The sequence below is a fragment of the Acomys russatus genome, chromosome 19 (genome assembly GCF_903995435.1).
Source record: "Acomys russatus chromosome 19, mAcoRus1.1, whole genome shotgun sequence".
NCBI lineage: Eukaryota > Metazoa > Chordata > Mammalia > Rodentia > Muridae > Acomys > Acomys russatus.
In genome coordinates, this window is record NC_067155.1 from 37078602 (window position 1) to 37093695 (window position 15094).

Genomic DNA, 15094 nt, shown 5'->3' on the forward strand with positions numbered 1-15094 from the left:
GAGGGTGTATGCATGTGGGGCTGGCTCAGGAATAGACTGGTGTCCAAACTGGGGCCCCATGACACCAACTGGGTGGGGAGATACGTGCTGCCAAGAATCAGATCAGTATGCCCTTCCTTCCGGCCTTCTCCACCTGTATCCAGACTCTCTACTTACCATAAAGGGTCTCAGGTTCAAGGGCAAAGCTTTGCCCATCTCTTAAGTGAAAGGCCCCCAAGTCTATACCCAAGCCCAGCATCTGGCTCTGGGCCAAAGTCAAGCACGGACAGGCCCTAACAGATTCTCTGAAGACTGAAATCTGGAGAGGGAGGTGGGCACAGGAGCGGAGAGTGGGCACAGCTGGCAGGAAAAGCAAGGAGGAATATCCACACACTGCCAGGGTAGCCTGCCATGGGGTCTAGGCCCACTGGACAGACCCATGGGTGGAAGCCAGGGATCCACCTGTACTTCATTGAACACTAGGGCAGCTGAGCTGGCTGGGCGCTGAGTCTCAGGCCTTCCCTGGCCTGGTAAGAGGGCCTGTAGCCACTTAATATTAGCAACTCAGGTCCCCTACCAAGTGTCTAGATGCTCTGTAGACCCATAACCAGAGATTCAGAGAGCCTGGGGGAACTAAGGCAAGGCTTGGTCCTGTTGATTTTTCTGGCCCTGCATCCTTTTCTCAGGGTTGTGCCTCGCCAAGGGAGGGACCCCATCTTGCCACCAGGAGCACTACGTATATATTCTAGACTCTCAGTCATGTCTACCGGAAGGAGTCACAGGCAGAGAGAAGGGATGACTGTACGATTCCTCAACAGAAGGCCGCCAATCTGGACTCATCGCCCAGGCTTTCTGGAACCTAGAAAGAAAGGCACAAAGAGAGACACCCATGGCCTCTCAGCCCTATCTGAGCACCTTGACCCACAGGGAACTCTTGGCTTCATCTCCACCCTGCCACACCTCAGGTGTGGTAGCTACTTGGATCATGGCCAGAGCCCTAGTGGAAACAAACCTCACTGTGGTCCTAGTAGACACTAGCAGAGGATCCAGAGGATGTGGAGGCCAGTCTGAGGCGACTGGATGCCAAGGTTGTGCTGTCCACTCTGCAGAGCCAGACCTGGACTTGTCAGCTCAGCCAACTGCTGCTACAAGTAGGAGGTTACTTAAGGAGTGGCCTTAAAGCCCCAGAGCAAACAAAGCCTGACCCCTACTCTGGAGAGACACTAGGTAGCTGCCTAGAGACTCATCATAGGCCAGCCTTAAGCCAAGTGTGGGAGCCTCAGCATTCATCAGAAATGGAGGCCGTGGGACAGAGCATTCCAGATTGACCAGGACTCTGGTGTCATGGTCACAGTGAACAGTGGTCAGAGGTCCTTCTGCCCCATCCAGGCTAGCAGGTCCATCCTGATATGGGTGTGGCCAGAGTCCAGCCCTCTGTGAGTGTGGCCTATGAGACTGGCCTCTGGCAAGGCCTTACTCAGTAAGGTGTGAAAAAGCAGAGACGAGAGACTAGCTTCTCTCTTGCTGCTTCCCCGTGGGACCCCACACTTCTCCCAGCTCTGCGGTGGTAGCTGTGCTCAGTACACCACAGCTCCTCCCCTCGTTCTTCAGCTCCCGGGATGTGGTCCTATGTGGAGACTATGGGCTCCCTCTCCTCATCTGGCAAGCCCTTCCCTGGTCCCAGAGCCAGGTAGCAAAGATGGTCCCAAGCCCTAGCCATGATGGGGATGTGTATGCCAAATGCACACTGTGCACCTAGCAGAGGCTCATCTCCATCCCCACTTCACCTGTTCTAGGTGTGAGCCAGAAATGGGAGGGCTCTACCATGCAGAAGGGTGCCATCATTTTCATTAAAGCTGTTACAGGGTCCAGCAGTGATGGTGTACCCCTTTAATCCCAGCACTTGGAAGGCTGAGGCAGGCAGAACTCTGAGTTCAAGGCCAGCCTGGTCTATGGAGTGAGTTCTAGGACAGCCAGAGAGACACAGAGAAACCCTGTCTCAAAAAAAAAAAAAAAAAAATTACAGAGCTGGACACCCTAAACCTTCTTACTTTGAATAATACCCTCACAAGCGTGCCTGGGATCCCTCTGGGAAGATGCTGCAGTTGCCACAAGTGTCCAGCAGGGGGCAATCTGGATACCCAGGAATGGGTGGGTTTCTGTGCCTTGCGGAGAAGATGGGTCAGACTGTATATCTTGCAGGTGGGAACAATGAGACTCAGACACACCCAGAATTCCAGAGTGTTTACCAGGCCTGATAAAAATGTCCCCACATTGCCCTGCCTGGCTGGAGAGGACAAGAAAGAAGCCTGTACTAAGAGAAAGAGAAGCCAGTTGGGCAGCCCAGTTCCCGACTAAACCTACTTTACATGTGGGGAAACTGGGCCTTAGAGAGACAAAAGGGGTCCATGATCACAGGCAGAATAAAGGGCTGAGGGGCTGAGGCCACTTCTGGAAATGACTACATGAAGTTGGGTAGAGATGACAGGGGGGCCTGACAACACTTCCTGGGTTTTTAAAGTGCCTTCAAGGCCTGGGATAGACAGAGATGGACTCCCCAAGGCCTTCCTGAAATGATGCTAAGCATGAACACACCAGAGGCAGGACAGCCGTGAGGACAAGAGGCGTACCACCGGGCCTGGCGCCCACTCCCAGGGCAGAGGCCGTGACTGAAGGGGCTTCCCGAGGGTCAAGGACAGCTCTGGTGATGCTACTGACCCTAGTCCCAGTAAGCAGGCCTCCCTGCCCACCAGGCCTCGTGCCCAGTAGCCTCTTCCTAGAAGCCTAACCTTTTGATGGCAGCCAGGGAAGTCCTGATGTCAAGACATACATAGTACTTCCTGTGGTCTGCTTAGTCTGTCCCTCCACTTGGCCTAAACAGAGACCTTGGGGTTTGTCTCTTGTGCTGGGTTCTGGAAACAAAGCGGTCAAAGGCCAGAGGCCTCAGTTTCCCTTTTTGTAGCAGAAGTGGGTAACACAAGGTGAATTCCAGTTCCTACAAAGCCAGAAAGCCACGGGTGGAGCTGGTTCTGGCCTTCAGCATCGTTACCAAGGATGACAGTCTGTCTCCCCCCCCCCCCCCCCATGGAACAGTGTCTCGATGGAGCTCGGAGGAGGGTGCACCTTCGGCACAGCGGCAACTCCCTTTGGAGTAGCAACTCCAGCCAAGTGGAGACCCTTAGCCCAAGGCCATCCACAACCCGGCCAGGCACAGCCCCAGGTTCCGGAAACTCCCACTGAGGACAGATAAGCGCACACAAACAGATCTCAGATGAGAAAGTTTACAGTGGTGGGATGAAGGAGTGTTGGTCCTTGAACTGACAGAAGGCCCCATGCAGGGACAGCAGTGTCTCTGAGAGGCGAGCTGGCCTAGGTGCAGCAGCCATGCTCCAGGGCCTGAGTGTCAGGAACATGGCATGTGCGGCCTTTGGGAATCCACGGTGAGAAAGCATGGATAGAGCAATAGGGGAGCACAGGCTTGGCAGATCTCGTTCCCGGACTCTTGTTTACTTCTGGAGTGTCCTACACAAGACAAGCCCCCAGTGTCCACATCCTGACTCCAAAAGGAAAGAAGCCTTGTCTACTAAGTCATCAGTAGAGTCAGATGGCACAAAGGACCAGAAGAGGGAGGGTATGTTATAACAGTACCCACAGTAATAGGCCCATACGGACCCGGAGCAGGCCTGAGATATGGCCAGAGCCCCCACTACTCCAGAAACCAGGGCAAGTAAGCCTCTTCTGTACAAGTGTCATGCACTAGCTCCTTCCAGAACCTTTGTGAAGTGCTAGAGATGAAACTCCAGGCTTGAATGCTAAGTAAGCACTCTATCACTGAGCCACACCCCAGCCCCTCACTGGGGGATTCTAGGCAGGTGCTCTACCACTGAGCCACACCCCAGCCCCTCACTGGGGGATTCTAGGCAGGTGCTCTACCACTGAGCCACACCCCAGGCCCTCACTGGGGGATTCTAGGCAGGTGCTTTACCACTGAGCCACACCCCAGCCCCTCACTGGGGGATTCTAGGCAGGTGCTCTACCACTGAGCCACACCCCAGCCCCTCACTGGGGGATTCTAGGCAGGTGCTCTACCACTGAGCCACACCCCAGGCCCTCACTGGGGGATTCTAGGCAGGTGCTTTACCACTGAGCCACACCCCAGCCCCTCACTGGGGGATTCTAGGCAGGTGCTCTACCACTGAGCCACACCCCAGCCCCTCACTGGGGGATTCTAGGCAGGTGTTCTACCACTGAGCCACACCCCAGCCCCTCACTGGGGGATTCTAGGCAGGCAGTCTAATGCAGAGCTATATTCCCAGAACACATTTTACATTTTATTTTTAGGTAGGGTCACACACTAAGTTTTCCGAGTTGGTTTTCAACTTGTTCTGTATCCTAGGCTGGTCTTAAATTATCAATCTTGTCTCAGATTCCCAAGTGCCTGGAATAAGAGGCCTGTGCCGTGCGGTTTGGTTAAATTTAACCCTCTCCTCCTTTTTTTAACTCATTTTTTTCCATTCATTCAGTGAGACAGGCTCTCCTACAGTCCAATTTGGCCTAAAGCAGCAAGGATGGCCTTGAACTTGTAATTCTCCTACCTCCACCTCCCAAGTGCTGGGACAGCAGGCGTGGTTTATGCAGTGCAGAGAACGGGACCCAGGGCTTCATGCATGCTAGGCAAGCGCTCCATCAACTGAGGCACAGCCTCAGTCCTGCCCAGTTTTAAGTTGCATGCTTTTAAAGCGGTAGGGACACCCACAAAATATAACCACCACTTTGTCTAATTCTAGAGCCCCAGTTCTCAACCTGGGTGTCCCAACCTCCTTTGGGGTCTAACAGCCTTTTTACCAGGGTCCCCTAAGACCATCAGAAAACACAGATATTTAGATTTCGATTCATAACAGTAGCAAAATTACAGTTACAAAGTAACAACGAAAATAATTGTTATGGTTGTGGGTGACCACAACTTGAGAAGCCGTATTAAAGAGTTGCAGCAGGAAGAAGGTTAAAAAGGCTCTGTTCTAGAATTTTCTCGCCATCCAGAAACGAGGCCTATGTCTGATGAATACCCATGGCCTTCTCCTTTGAGCTGATGTAGCTCACGCAGTTTCCCCCCCACCCCCATCCCTGCCTGCTCAACTACCTGACCACCTGGTGCCAGCAGGTGAAAGGCACCTGCCAGCCAGGCAGTTCCTGGAAGCCAGCTGCTGCTGAGCAAACAGCCCCAGAGGGATAGAGTGTCGACAGGGGCGGGGACAAGTTTCAGCTTCTCCTCCCTTCGCCCCTCCCTCAGCCTGAAGCCAGGTGAGGCCCTTGTGTGCCTTTCCATTGCCCTAACTCAAAGCTTGCCCTCCACTGGGGGGGCCACGTGGCCTCCATGAATGACCAGCCAGGGTTCCCCAGAGGAGGCTAGGCCTCCCAGGCCTGAGCCAAAGAGCTTCCGTCTCACAGAGGTAGGCTCCCGCCCCTGACGGACAACTGAGGGTAGGAAGGAGGTCCAATGTCGCTGCCTTCGGGCAGCCACATGATCTGCTTGCTGCTGGCGCTTGTGTGACACTTAAGGAGTAATCCGTCAGGGTCAGAGGCAGGCAGGGGTTGGGTGAGGGTGGCCTGGCAAGGGGGTGGGGGCCTTATGGAGAGCGTGCTACATCTTCCTCTGCAGGAAGGTGTCTTTACTGGTCTTCCCTACCAGATGCCCCACGCAGGTGGATTCCCAGCCCATGGCAAAAACAAGCTTTGGTGGTTTTGTTTGTTTTGGGTTTTGAATTTTTTTGAAGATTTTTTTTTTTTCTTTTTTGAAACAGAGTAACTTGGTAGCCCAGGCTGGCCCTTATACTCACAGATTCACAGCCTACCTGCCTCAGCCTCTGGAGTGCTGGGATTTGGGGCGGGAAAGTTGGAGGGGGGGGTAGTGAACCATCACCACCTGGCTAGAAGCCGTCTTTGACTCCTCTGAAGGAGCTGTCTTGAGAGCCCAGGCTACAAAGGAGCCTTCCCGGGACATTATCCCAGGATCAGACCCTCAGGTGGGAAAGCAGCCAGGCCTCTGTTCCCCAAGTGTGAGCCCAAAGCTGCCCAGAGCCACAAGAGTGGGTGGGACAGGTGGCCATGATGAGCCCCCAGGAATCCTGTGGATGATGGGTAAGGCTGTAAGGGTGATGGCCAGGCTGGCAAGAAGCTGCAGTGGGCCGAACTGGTCCCTGGGTGACACCCACATGGCCGTGCCCACCTCTTGCCCCACCTCCTGCCCCTTCCACTCCCACGGGAGCCTGCACTGGGTCCTCACTCCTCTCCTGGCTTCTGCAGATGAGGAATGCCTCAGGGTTTCTGAAAACAGCTGGAGCCCCCCTGGTGTCAGCGACCTGGCTTCCGCCCAGCCCCCCGCCGGCAATGCCCACAGTGGCAGCCGGGCCACAGATGGACCGCATGGACAACGGCTCGCAGGGGGCCCCCCAGCTCTTCCTCACCAGCGCATTGGCCCGAGGCGTGTCAGGCGTATTTGTATGGACTGCTCTGCTGCTAACCTGCCACCAGGTAAACACCCCCTCTACACCGCCACACACACCCCCATAAACCTCACAGTCTCTATGGGACATGACACAGATGCTGGGCTCATGGGACCTCCAGGAACAACCCCCAGTACCAGACACTTTGGCATGGTAGGACCCCAGGCGTGATGTCCTTCTATGGCCATTCTTCGTGGTTAACATGGTGGGGTGGCGGGAGGCGGGGGCAAGCTTAAGGTGAGAGATCTGCCAGGCAGATAGCAGATTGCTGGGTGGATACCCCCAGTCATGTCTGAGGCCTCTCACTCTGCTCCCGGAGTTTGGTGATTGTTCCCAGTCACAGACAAGAACACCGAGGCTCGGAAATGACCCGGGGCTTCCCCAGGCTCACACAGCACGAGGAGAAAGGGCCTTTTCCCTCCAGGAATGATCAGGGCCTGGACTTCGCTCTACAGAGAACCTCAAGCCACACAGCCAGGAGTTTGGGGAGGGTGGGCTGGAAAATAGGAGAAGGAGTGGGAGTAAGGAGCTGGGGTGGGGGTTGGGCAGGCAGAGAGAGGCTAAACTGGGAATGGAAGCTGGGGAGCTGGAATCTGAGGGTAGTTGGGGAGGTGGAGCTAGGGAGCCAAGGAACTGGAGTCCTTGAGAGCCCCAGGCCTTCTGGAACAACCACTTGGCACCATGGGAGGGCCTGAGCCAGTAGGTAGGGGCAGGGGGGAAGATGGGGGGGTGAGGCAGGAAGAGCAAACATCTCTGCCTATGACAGACCCCTCCTGGCTGGTACTTGTCCAGGTGTGCCTAAGTAACCAGGCAACAGATCTGTGCCTCAGGGCTGGCCAGGAAGGTTTCAGCCAAGTGGTGGCAGGAGACTAGCCCTCGCTGTTAGGGTTAGCAGGAAGACCTCTGGGAGTGGCAGGGACTAAACAGAGAGGAGATCGATACCTCCATTTACAAATGGAGAAACTGAGGCAAGAGAGCGCAGCAGCTTGGCAAGGTCACCAGCCGGGGAAAGGTCTCCCGCTGCCTGGTTACATTGTGTCCAGCTGGTGAGGGAGAGGGAGGAAGGGACTGATAAGGAGCTGGTCTCTGACGCCAGCAGCCTTCTTACCACCCCATGCGGCCCCTGCATACACACACACACACACACACACAGAGCTCCCTCTAACAGCATGACCCCAATGCCCCACAGGGCACCTCCCCATAGAGCCTTCCCTACAGTGGCCAGGCATGGGGAGGAGGCACCCAGAGGCCAGCTACATCCTCTTAAATATTGTACGGAGCGGGCATAGGGACACAGGTTGACCCAAGAGGGTCACAAGTGAAGGCCTCCCTGGGGTTCGTAGCGTGTTCAAGGCCAGCCTGAACAAGCTAGTGGGACCCGCCCTCTCAAAAACCGAAGATAGTAGAAGGGCTGGGAAATAGGAGCTAGAACTGAGGTGAGGGTGGGGCCCGTTCCTGTTGTGTTTCTTATAGAAAAATACAGAAAATTCAGACAGCTTTAAAGTGAACAGTACAATCCCCATCCTGGATTGGCTTTGGTTTGTTTGTTGTTATTGTTGTTGTTGTGACAGCATCTTATAGCCCAGGATGGCCTCAAACTCCCTTTGTAGCAGAGGATAACCTTGAACTCCTGATCTTCCTGCTTCCATTTCCCAAGTGCTGAGATTACAGGTGCGCACCACTCCACCCTGTTTATAAGGGGCTGGGGACGAAGCTCAGGGCCTTTCTGCATGCTAGGTAGGCACTCACCACACCCTCAAACCTTTCCTTCCATTTTTTGTCGTGATCATGTGACACTTGACATCCTGCTTGGTTTCCTACTCTGATCTCAGGTACCTCATCCTATCGGAGGACTTCCCACAGAGCTGTGCGTCTAAGCATCATTTTTACTGACTATATAGTGTTCCTTTACACACAGGCTCTATGGTGTAACCAGTCTGGCTTCCCATGGTGAGCGTAGCCCCGGCATTTGTTCTTGTATTTCACCATGATGAGCCTCTCTGTGCTCAATTTCTTTCCTCTTTATTTCTGGATAGATGTACTCCAGGGACAGATTACTAGGAGGGGTCAAAGAGCACAAGGCCTCCCGCAGTCTCCATGTTGAGAGCCTACCTGTGCTACAGGGGACCTCTCAGGCCTCCTTACCCCGCTCTGACACTTAGCAGTCAATGACTGAATATCCCAACTTCCAGAATGTTCTTCAAGATGGCCCCACAGGCTTTAAGACACTGAAGGAATGAATTCTAGGCTTGCAGCAAGGATCATACATTCAAGGCCAGCTTGGCCTACATCAGTGGTCCTCAACCTCCCTAACTCTGTGACCCTTTAACACAGTTCCTCATGTTGTGGTGCCCCCCAGCCATAAAATTATTTTGTTGCTGCTTCATAACTGTCATTTTGCTACTGTTATGAATCATAATGTAGATCCCTGGCAGGCAGGATTTCTGATATGAGACCCCAAAGGGTCACGACCCTCAGGTTGAGAACCTCTGGGCTACATTGTGAGTCCCTATCTCTAAAGCAACAACAGCCATCTTCCGCCCCCCCCCCCCCACTTATTTTTAAAGATTTTATACCATGTCACAGAAACAAGTGAGGACATGAGGTTGGCTGGTCTCAGCCTTCTATGTATGTATTAAAACAGGGCATGGCTCAGCTAGTAGAATGCCTGCCACGCACCCACCAAAAAAAAAAAAAAAAAATCCAAGCCAGGCGTGGTGGCACATACCTTTAATCCCAGCACTTGGGAGGCAGGCAGATCTCTGTGAGTTCAAGGCCAGCCTGATCAACAAAGTGAGCCTAAGACATCCAGGGCTACACAGAGAAACCCTGTCTCGAAAAAAAAAAAAAAAATCTAGGCTCAGTGGGACACATCTGTAATTCCAAGGAGGGGTGGCCAATCAGACCCCTGAAACACTATAAGTTTAGCCAGACCAATGGCTCCAGGTTCCGTGAGAGAGCTTGTCTCAGGAAACTATGAGGGTGGTGCCTGAGGGATGACATTGGAGGAGGACCTCTGTCCATCCTCCCAAGAGTAAAAAAAAAAAGAAGACTAGATGTGGCCTAGCGGTAGAGAATAGGCCTACAAACCCCCCAGGAGGGCCTGGAGAGTTGGCTCAGCAGTTAAGAGCACTTGCAGAGGACCCAGCATCCACGTTTGGGTTGCTCAGAGCTGCAGGGAACCAGCTGCAGGGGAACTGCTGCCCTCTTTTGGCCTCTATAGGCAGGCACCCACACTCGTATGGGATATACTCACACAGATGCAGCCATCAATGCAGAACAGTTTTTAAAAGATTTATTTATTATTATGAATACAGTGCTCTGCTTGCATGTACACTTGCAGCCAGAAGAGGGCATCAGATGACATCATAGACGGTTGTGAGCCACCATGTGGTTGCTGGAAATTGAACTCAGGACCTCTGGAAGAGCAGACCGTGTGCTCTTAACCTCTGAGCCCTCTCTCCAGCGCATAACTTTTTATTTATTTATTTATTTTGGTTTTTCAAGACAAGGTTTCTTCTGTGTAGCCTTAGCCGTCCTTGACTTGCTTTGTAGGCTCAGTTGGCCTCGAACTCACAGAGATCTGCTTGGGGCTTTACACATTCTAGGCAAATGCTCTCCCAGTAAGCCACACCCCCTGGCCCACAGATAACATTGTAAGCAGCCAAAGATGAGAAACCACTTACTTAGCCTGTGAAAAACTTCGGGTTAAATTAAACAATAAAGGCTGGCTGTGGTGGCTCACACCTTTAATCCCAGTACTAGAGAAGCAGAGGCCAGCAGATCTCAATTAATTCAAGACTAGCCTGGTCTACATGGTTCCAGGTCTGCCAGGGCTACATAGTGAGACAGGCTACTCTTGTCTCAAAAGAAAAGAAAGAATACATACTTAATATATATGTGTGTGTATGTATATATATTTGTTTGTTTCAAGACAAGATTTCTCTGTGTATCCGTGGCTGGCCTGGCCTCACTTTGTAGACCAGGCTGGCCTTGAACTCACAGCGATCCGCCTGCCTCTGCCTCCTGAGTGCCAGGATTAAAGGTGTGCGCCGCTGCCCAGCAATTACACCAAGTTTTGTCCATGAGGGATGGGGATTTGAACTCAGCTCCATAGGCTTGCAAAGCAAGCATTTTACCAATGGAGCCACATCCCCAGTCCCACTTCCTAGTTGGAGACGGGGATGCTAAGTTGGCCTTACACCCACCCACGATGTTCTTGTCATAAGCAGGTCTGACCCTTCCCCTAACACTGTACACTACATCACCTCTGTACTCGTCCTCCTCTTGTGCTCGAAAGAACATTAGGCAGTGCGGGAGAGAGACGGCAGCCTGGAGCTCCCTCTGGCTGTAGGGCCTCTTACATTTGCTTGGCACCCATGTGGTGGACAGTGGGGGACAGAGGTGCCACTAAGAACACTTCTGCCACAGATCTACTCCCACCTACGTTCCTACACCGTCCCGCGAGAGCAGCGCTTCGTCATCCGCCTCCTCTTCATTGTACCCATCTACGCCTTCGACTCATGGCTCAGCCTCCTCCTCCTCGGGGGCCATCCTTACTACGTCTACTTCGACTCTGTGCGAGACTGCTACGAAGGTGATGCTGAGCAGGGTGGGGGAGGGGAGCTGGGGCGGGGGGGGGGGAACCTCAGCTACATACACACACCCTGCACACACTTCCCCTGTCTTCCGCAAGGTGCCCCATTCCCCTGTCTCATCCCCTGTTTCAGGGGTTGTACTGTGTGCAACCTCAAGGCTTGGGGTTCATAGTCTGAGTAACACCCCCTCTCCCCCTCCTCCCCCTCTCCGGGTATGCTGAGTGTATCTCATGGAGCCTGTATGCAGAGGGGTTCCATGACTGACCCTCACTGTCACTCCTTTGTCCCCCCCACCCCCACCCCCCTGCAGCATTTGTCATCTACAGTTTCCTAACCTTGTGCTTCCAATATCTGGGGGGCGAGAGCGCCATCATGGCTGAGATCCGAGGCAAACCTATCAGGTAAACCCACCCCCAGGCTCCGCTCTGGCCGGGACCCCACCAGGCCGCACTGAGAACGCTCAATTGTCTTCCTGGTAGCCCTTTAATGACTTCCTCCTTACACCCAGGTCCAGCTGCTTCTATGGGACCTGCTGCCTCCGTGGCATGTCCTACTCCATCACCTTCCTACGCTTCTGCAAACAGGTGAGGGGGCCTACCCACCCCACCCCCACCCCGATGCCCTTGCCCCACCCCACCTCAGCCTCACTCACTTCCCGCCCCCCCTCCTAGGCCACCCTACAGTTCTGCATCGTGAAACCTGTCATGGCGTTGATCACCATCATCCTCCAGGCTTTTGACAAATACCATGATGGGGATTTCAAGTAAGGGGCCTTACTGGGGGCCATGGGAGGCAGGGCTCCCCACGTGTCCTTCCTCAAGTAGCCCATCCCCATCCCTGGCTGTAGCTCAGTTAGTGGAACATTTATCTAGCATATATAAGTCTCTGGGTTCCACCCTCAACTTCATATAAACCAGGTGTGGTGATGCATACCTGTCATCCCAACACTTGGGAGGTAGATGTAGGAACATTAAAAGTTGGAGGTTATCCTAGTCTATGTAACAAGTTTGAGGCCAGCCTGGGCTACATGAGGAAAGACTCAAAAAAAAAAAAAAAGAAAAGAAAAGAAAAAAAAGACATTGCTAAGTTTGTGGGAGTGCCCAAGACAGGAGAGGGACCTGAGGCATGCCCTACTCCTCAGGGGGGACTCCAGGCCCCCAACCATTGCTCCCTTTGATACTGAGGCCCTGGAGGGAGGGAGGGCATAGGTAGAGCTGTCCTGTGGTTGCGGTGCCCGGCCAGAAAGTGGACAGACTAAAGAGAATGTGTACGAAAGGCAGGGACCACTCTAACCAACACTTCTTCTGGCTCAGCATCCACAGCGGGTACCTGTATGTGACCCTCGTGTACAACGCCTCGGTTAGCCTGGCTCTCTACGCTCTGTTCCTTTTCTACTTTGCTACCCGGGACCTCCTGAGACCCTTCGAGCCAGTGCTCAAGTTCCTCACCATCAAAGCCATCATCTTCCTCTCCTTCTGGCAGGGTGTGTGAGCTGGCTGGGCGAGGGCGTGGGGCCAAGAGTGGCACCCTTGGAACCTGGGTTCAAATCTTCCCTAACCTCACCAAAAGTCAGTGACTACGCTGCTTAGCTTAGAGCTGGTAGAGCCTGGAGTGTGGGTGGGTGTGTGGGGGCACGGTGAGGTCTGTCAGGGGATGGGGGCTATGCCTCAGTTTCCTGAGCCCTGGGCCCTGCCCAGCCACCAGCAGGCCGTAAGAACTCAGTTCCGCTGGGCATGGTAGCACATGCCTTTAATCCCAGCACTCAGGAGGCAGAGGCAGGTGGATCGATGTGAGTTTGAGGCCAGCCTGGTCTACAAAGTGAGTCCAGGACAGCCAAAGCTACACAGAAACCCTGTCTCCAAAAAACAAAAATTCAGTGCCCCACTGTGGATGATGGCCAGCACCATACGAAAAGGGGTCCTCAGGCTCAAGTTGGATATGTCAGGGAGAGCACCTGGGAGCCCTGACTTTGTGGTTCCCCCATCCACCAATGTGGTCAGGATCAAAGATGCTCTGGGATCAGGCCAGCCTTTTCCCCTGCATGCCCTGGGTCTCAGTAGGAACTGTGGCAGAGCTCAACTCTCATCCAAAGGTGGGGCCTGAGTGGTTGTCACTATCCCTAGGAATGCTGCTGGCCATCTTGGAGAGGTGTGGGGTCATCCCCGAGGTCCAGGCCGTGGATGGCACCAGGGTGGGGGCCGGCACCCTGGCCGCTGGCTACCAGAACTTCCTCATCTGTATTGAGATGCTATTTGCCTCGTTTGCACTGCGCTATGCCTTCCCCAGCCAAGTGTATTCAGAAAAGAAGGACTCACCAGGTGAGCTGGGCCCCGAAGGGCACCTGCCACAGCTCAGCCATGATGATCAGGGGGACGTCCCCATGGGTATCTGAGCCAGGCAGACAAGGGGGGATTGTAAGCTCTGAAAGATGTGGGTGGAGGCAGCCACTCTCTTAGGTCTCCTTGGTGCTTGGGGAAGGTGTCGAGAGGGGCTGGGCTAGCTACCCTAGTGTGTGTAATACCATATTGGTTCCCACCTGCTCAAGGTGGAGAGCTTTCTCTGGGCCCTTCAAGGACAGGCCCTAAGACCAATGCTGAGATGGGGGAGCTGACCCAGATCTTGGGTGTCTGAGGTCGTCTGCTAGCCGATGGCAGGGCCTGGATATGCAGGATCCCCAGATCGAAGACAGCCCAAGGTGGCCTGCGAGAGACAGGGCTAAGGGACTGGGTAGATGAAGTAGGGTGCTGTGGACCAGGGAAACCTGTGCCTCAGGCCCACACGCTGTACCCTCCAGCCCCACCAGCGCCTATGCAAAGCATATCCAGTGGCTTAAAGGAGACCATCAGCCCTCAAGACATTGTCCAGGATGCCATCCATAACTTCTCGCCAACCTACCAGCAGTACACACAGCAATCTACACACGAAGCTCCTGGGCCTGGCCAGGGTGGGCACCCATCACCCAGCACCCACCCTGGCCCAGCCAGTGGCTCAGGAGTGGGTAAGAGGAGCCGCAACATAGAGAAACGTATGCTGATTCCCTCAGAGGACCTGTAGTGGCGTGGGGTGTGTGGAGCCTAGCTGGGGATCCAGCTTGCCTGGGTTTCTGGGGTGCTAACAGGGGTCCCCCACCTACCAGCATCTCCAGCATCTCTTGACAGAGGCCCCGCCTCTTCTGAGAGCCTCGCTGTGGGGCTCATGGGGCCTCTTCTATTCCGTGTAGAGCCCCCAGAGTGCAGCCACCCCGGTGAATTGGACAAACTCAAGGACCCAGTGGGATGGATGTCTTAGTCACAGCCTGCAGGTGGAGCTTAGAGTTGGCCATCCCTTCCATGGGCAGAAGAGACAGATGGTTAAGTCCCAGGCTGAGCAGCTACAGAGAGGGATGGCCAGGGAGAATTGAATCCAGTTACCCAGGGCTGGGGAGCCACATAGCCTGGACCTGGCTGTGGCTCTCTTGGGCGCGTGAAGAAGGCCCTTTGCCCCGCATTCTAGCACAGACACTTGGTGAGGCCCTCCCAGGGACAGCCTAGCCTACTTAGCACAGTAGGGTTGCCAGTGCACCAGCACGCCAGCTGTTAGCTGCTTATTTATAGATAAACACCTTGCATTTTCTAGAGTTTGTTGTGTTTTCTGTTCTTGCCCAGGCTTGTCTTCTGAGTGATGGGTCACTAAATGCTATTTCACTGGGGCCTTTGGAGTGAGGCTTTGGTGTCAGCAACAGCCAAGACACACATCGTGATGTGGCTCAGAGCAGTACAGGGCAAAGAGTGTGGACTTTGCCACCAGATGGCCAGCTCTGTGCCATGACGGGAGCTGGGGCAAGGCACCTCCTTTTGAACCTCAGGTTGGCCCCACCCTAAGGTGGTAGATGAGGCCTGTGGCACAGCCTAGCATGCCCTGAATGGGGTGGGGGGGGGAGGACCCAGGTTTGGGAGCCCACCTTCTCTCGTTTCTCTTTCTGTGTACCAAGTCCAGTGCCAAGGGGATCTGTGATAGGCTCAGTGTCCCCAGCTA

The 15094-nt window shown here is 54.2% G+C and overlaps 1 protein-coding gene across 1 annotated transcript; it reads left to right on the plus strand.

The window, feature by feature from the left end:
• Positions 1–5138: 5138 nt before the first annotated feature.
• Positions 5139–14216, plus strand: Tmem184a (transmembrane protein 184A). The gene is made up of 9 exons (XM_051161166.1): positions 5139–5429; positions 6283–6510; positions 10914–11079; positions 11391–11481; positions 11589–11664; positions 11752–11843; positions 12394–12563; positions 13204–13398; positions 13875–14216. Exons 1-9 carry the CDS (start codon positions 5358–5360, stop codon positions 14132–14134), a joined length of 1350 nt encoding a protein of 449 aa, XP_051017123.1. The 5' UTR covers positions 5139–5357; the 3' UTR covers positions 14135–14216.
• The last annotated feature ends 878 nt before the right edge of the window (positions 14217–15094 follow it).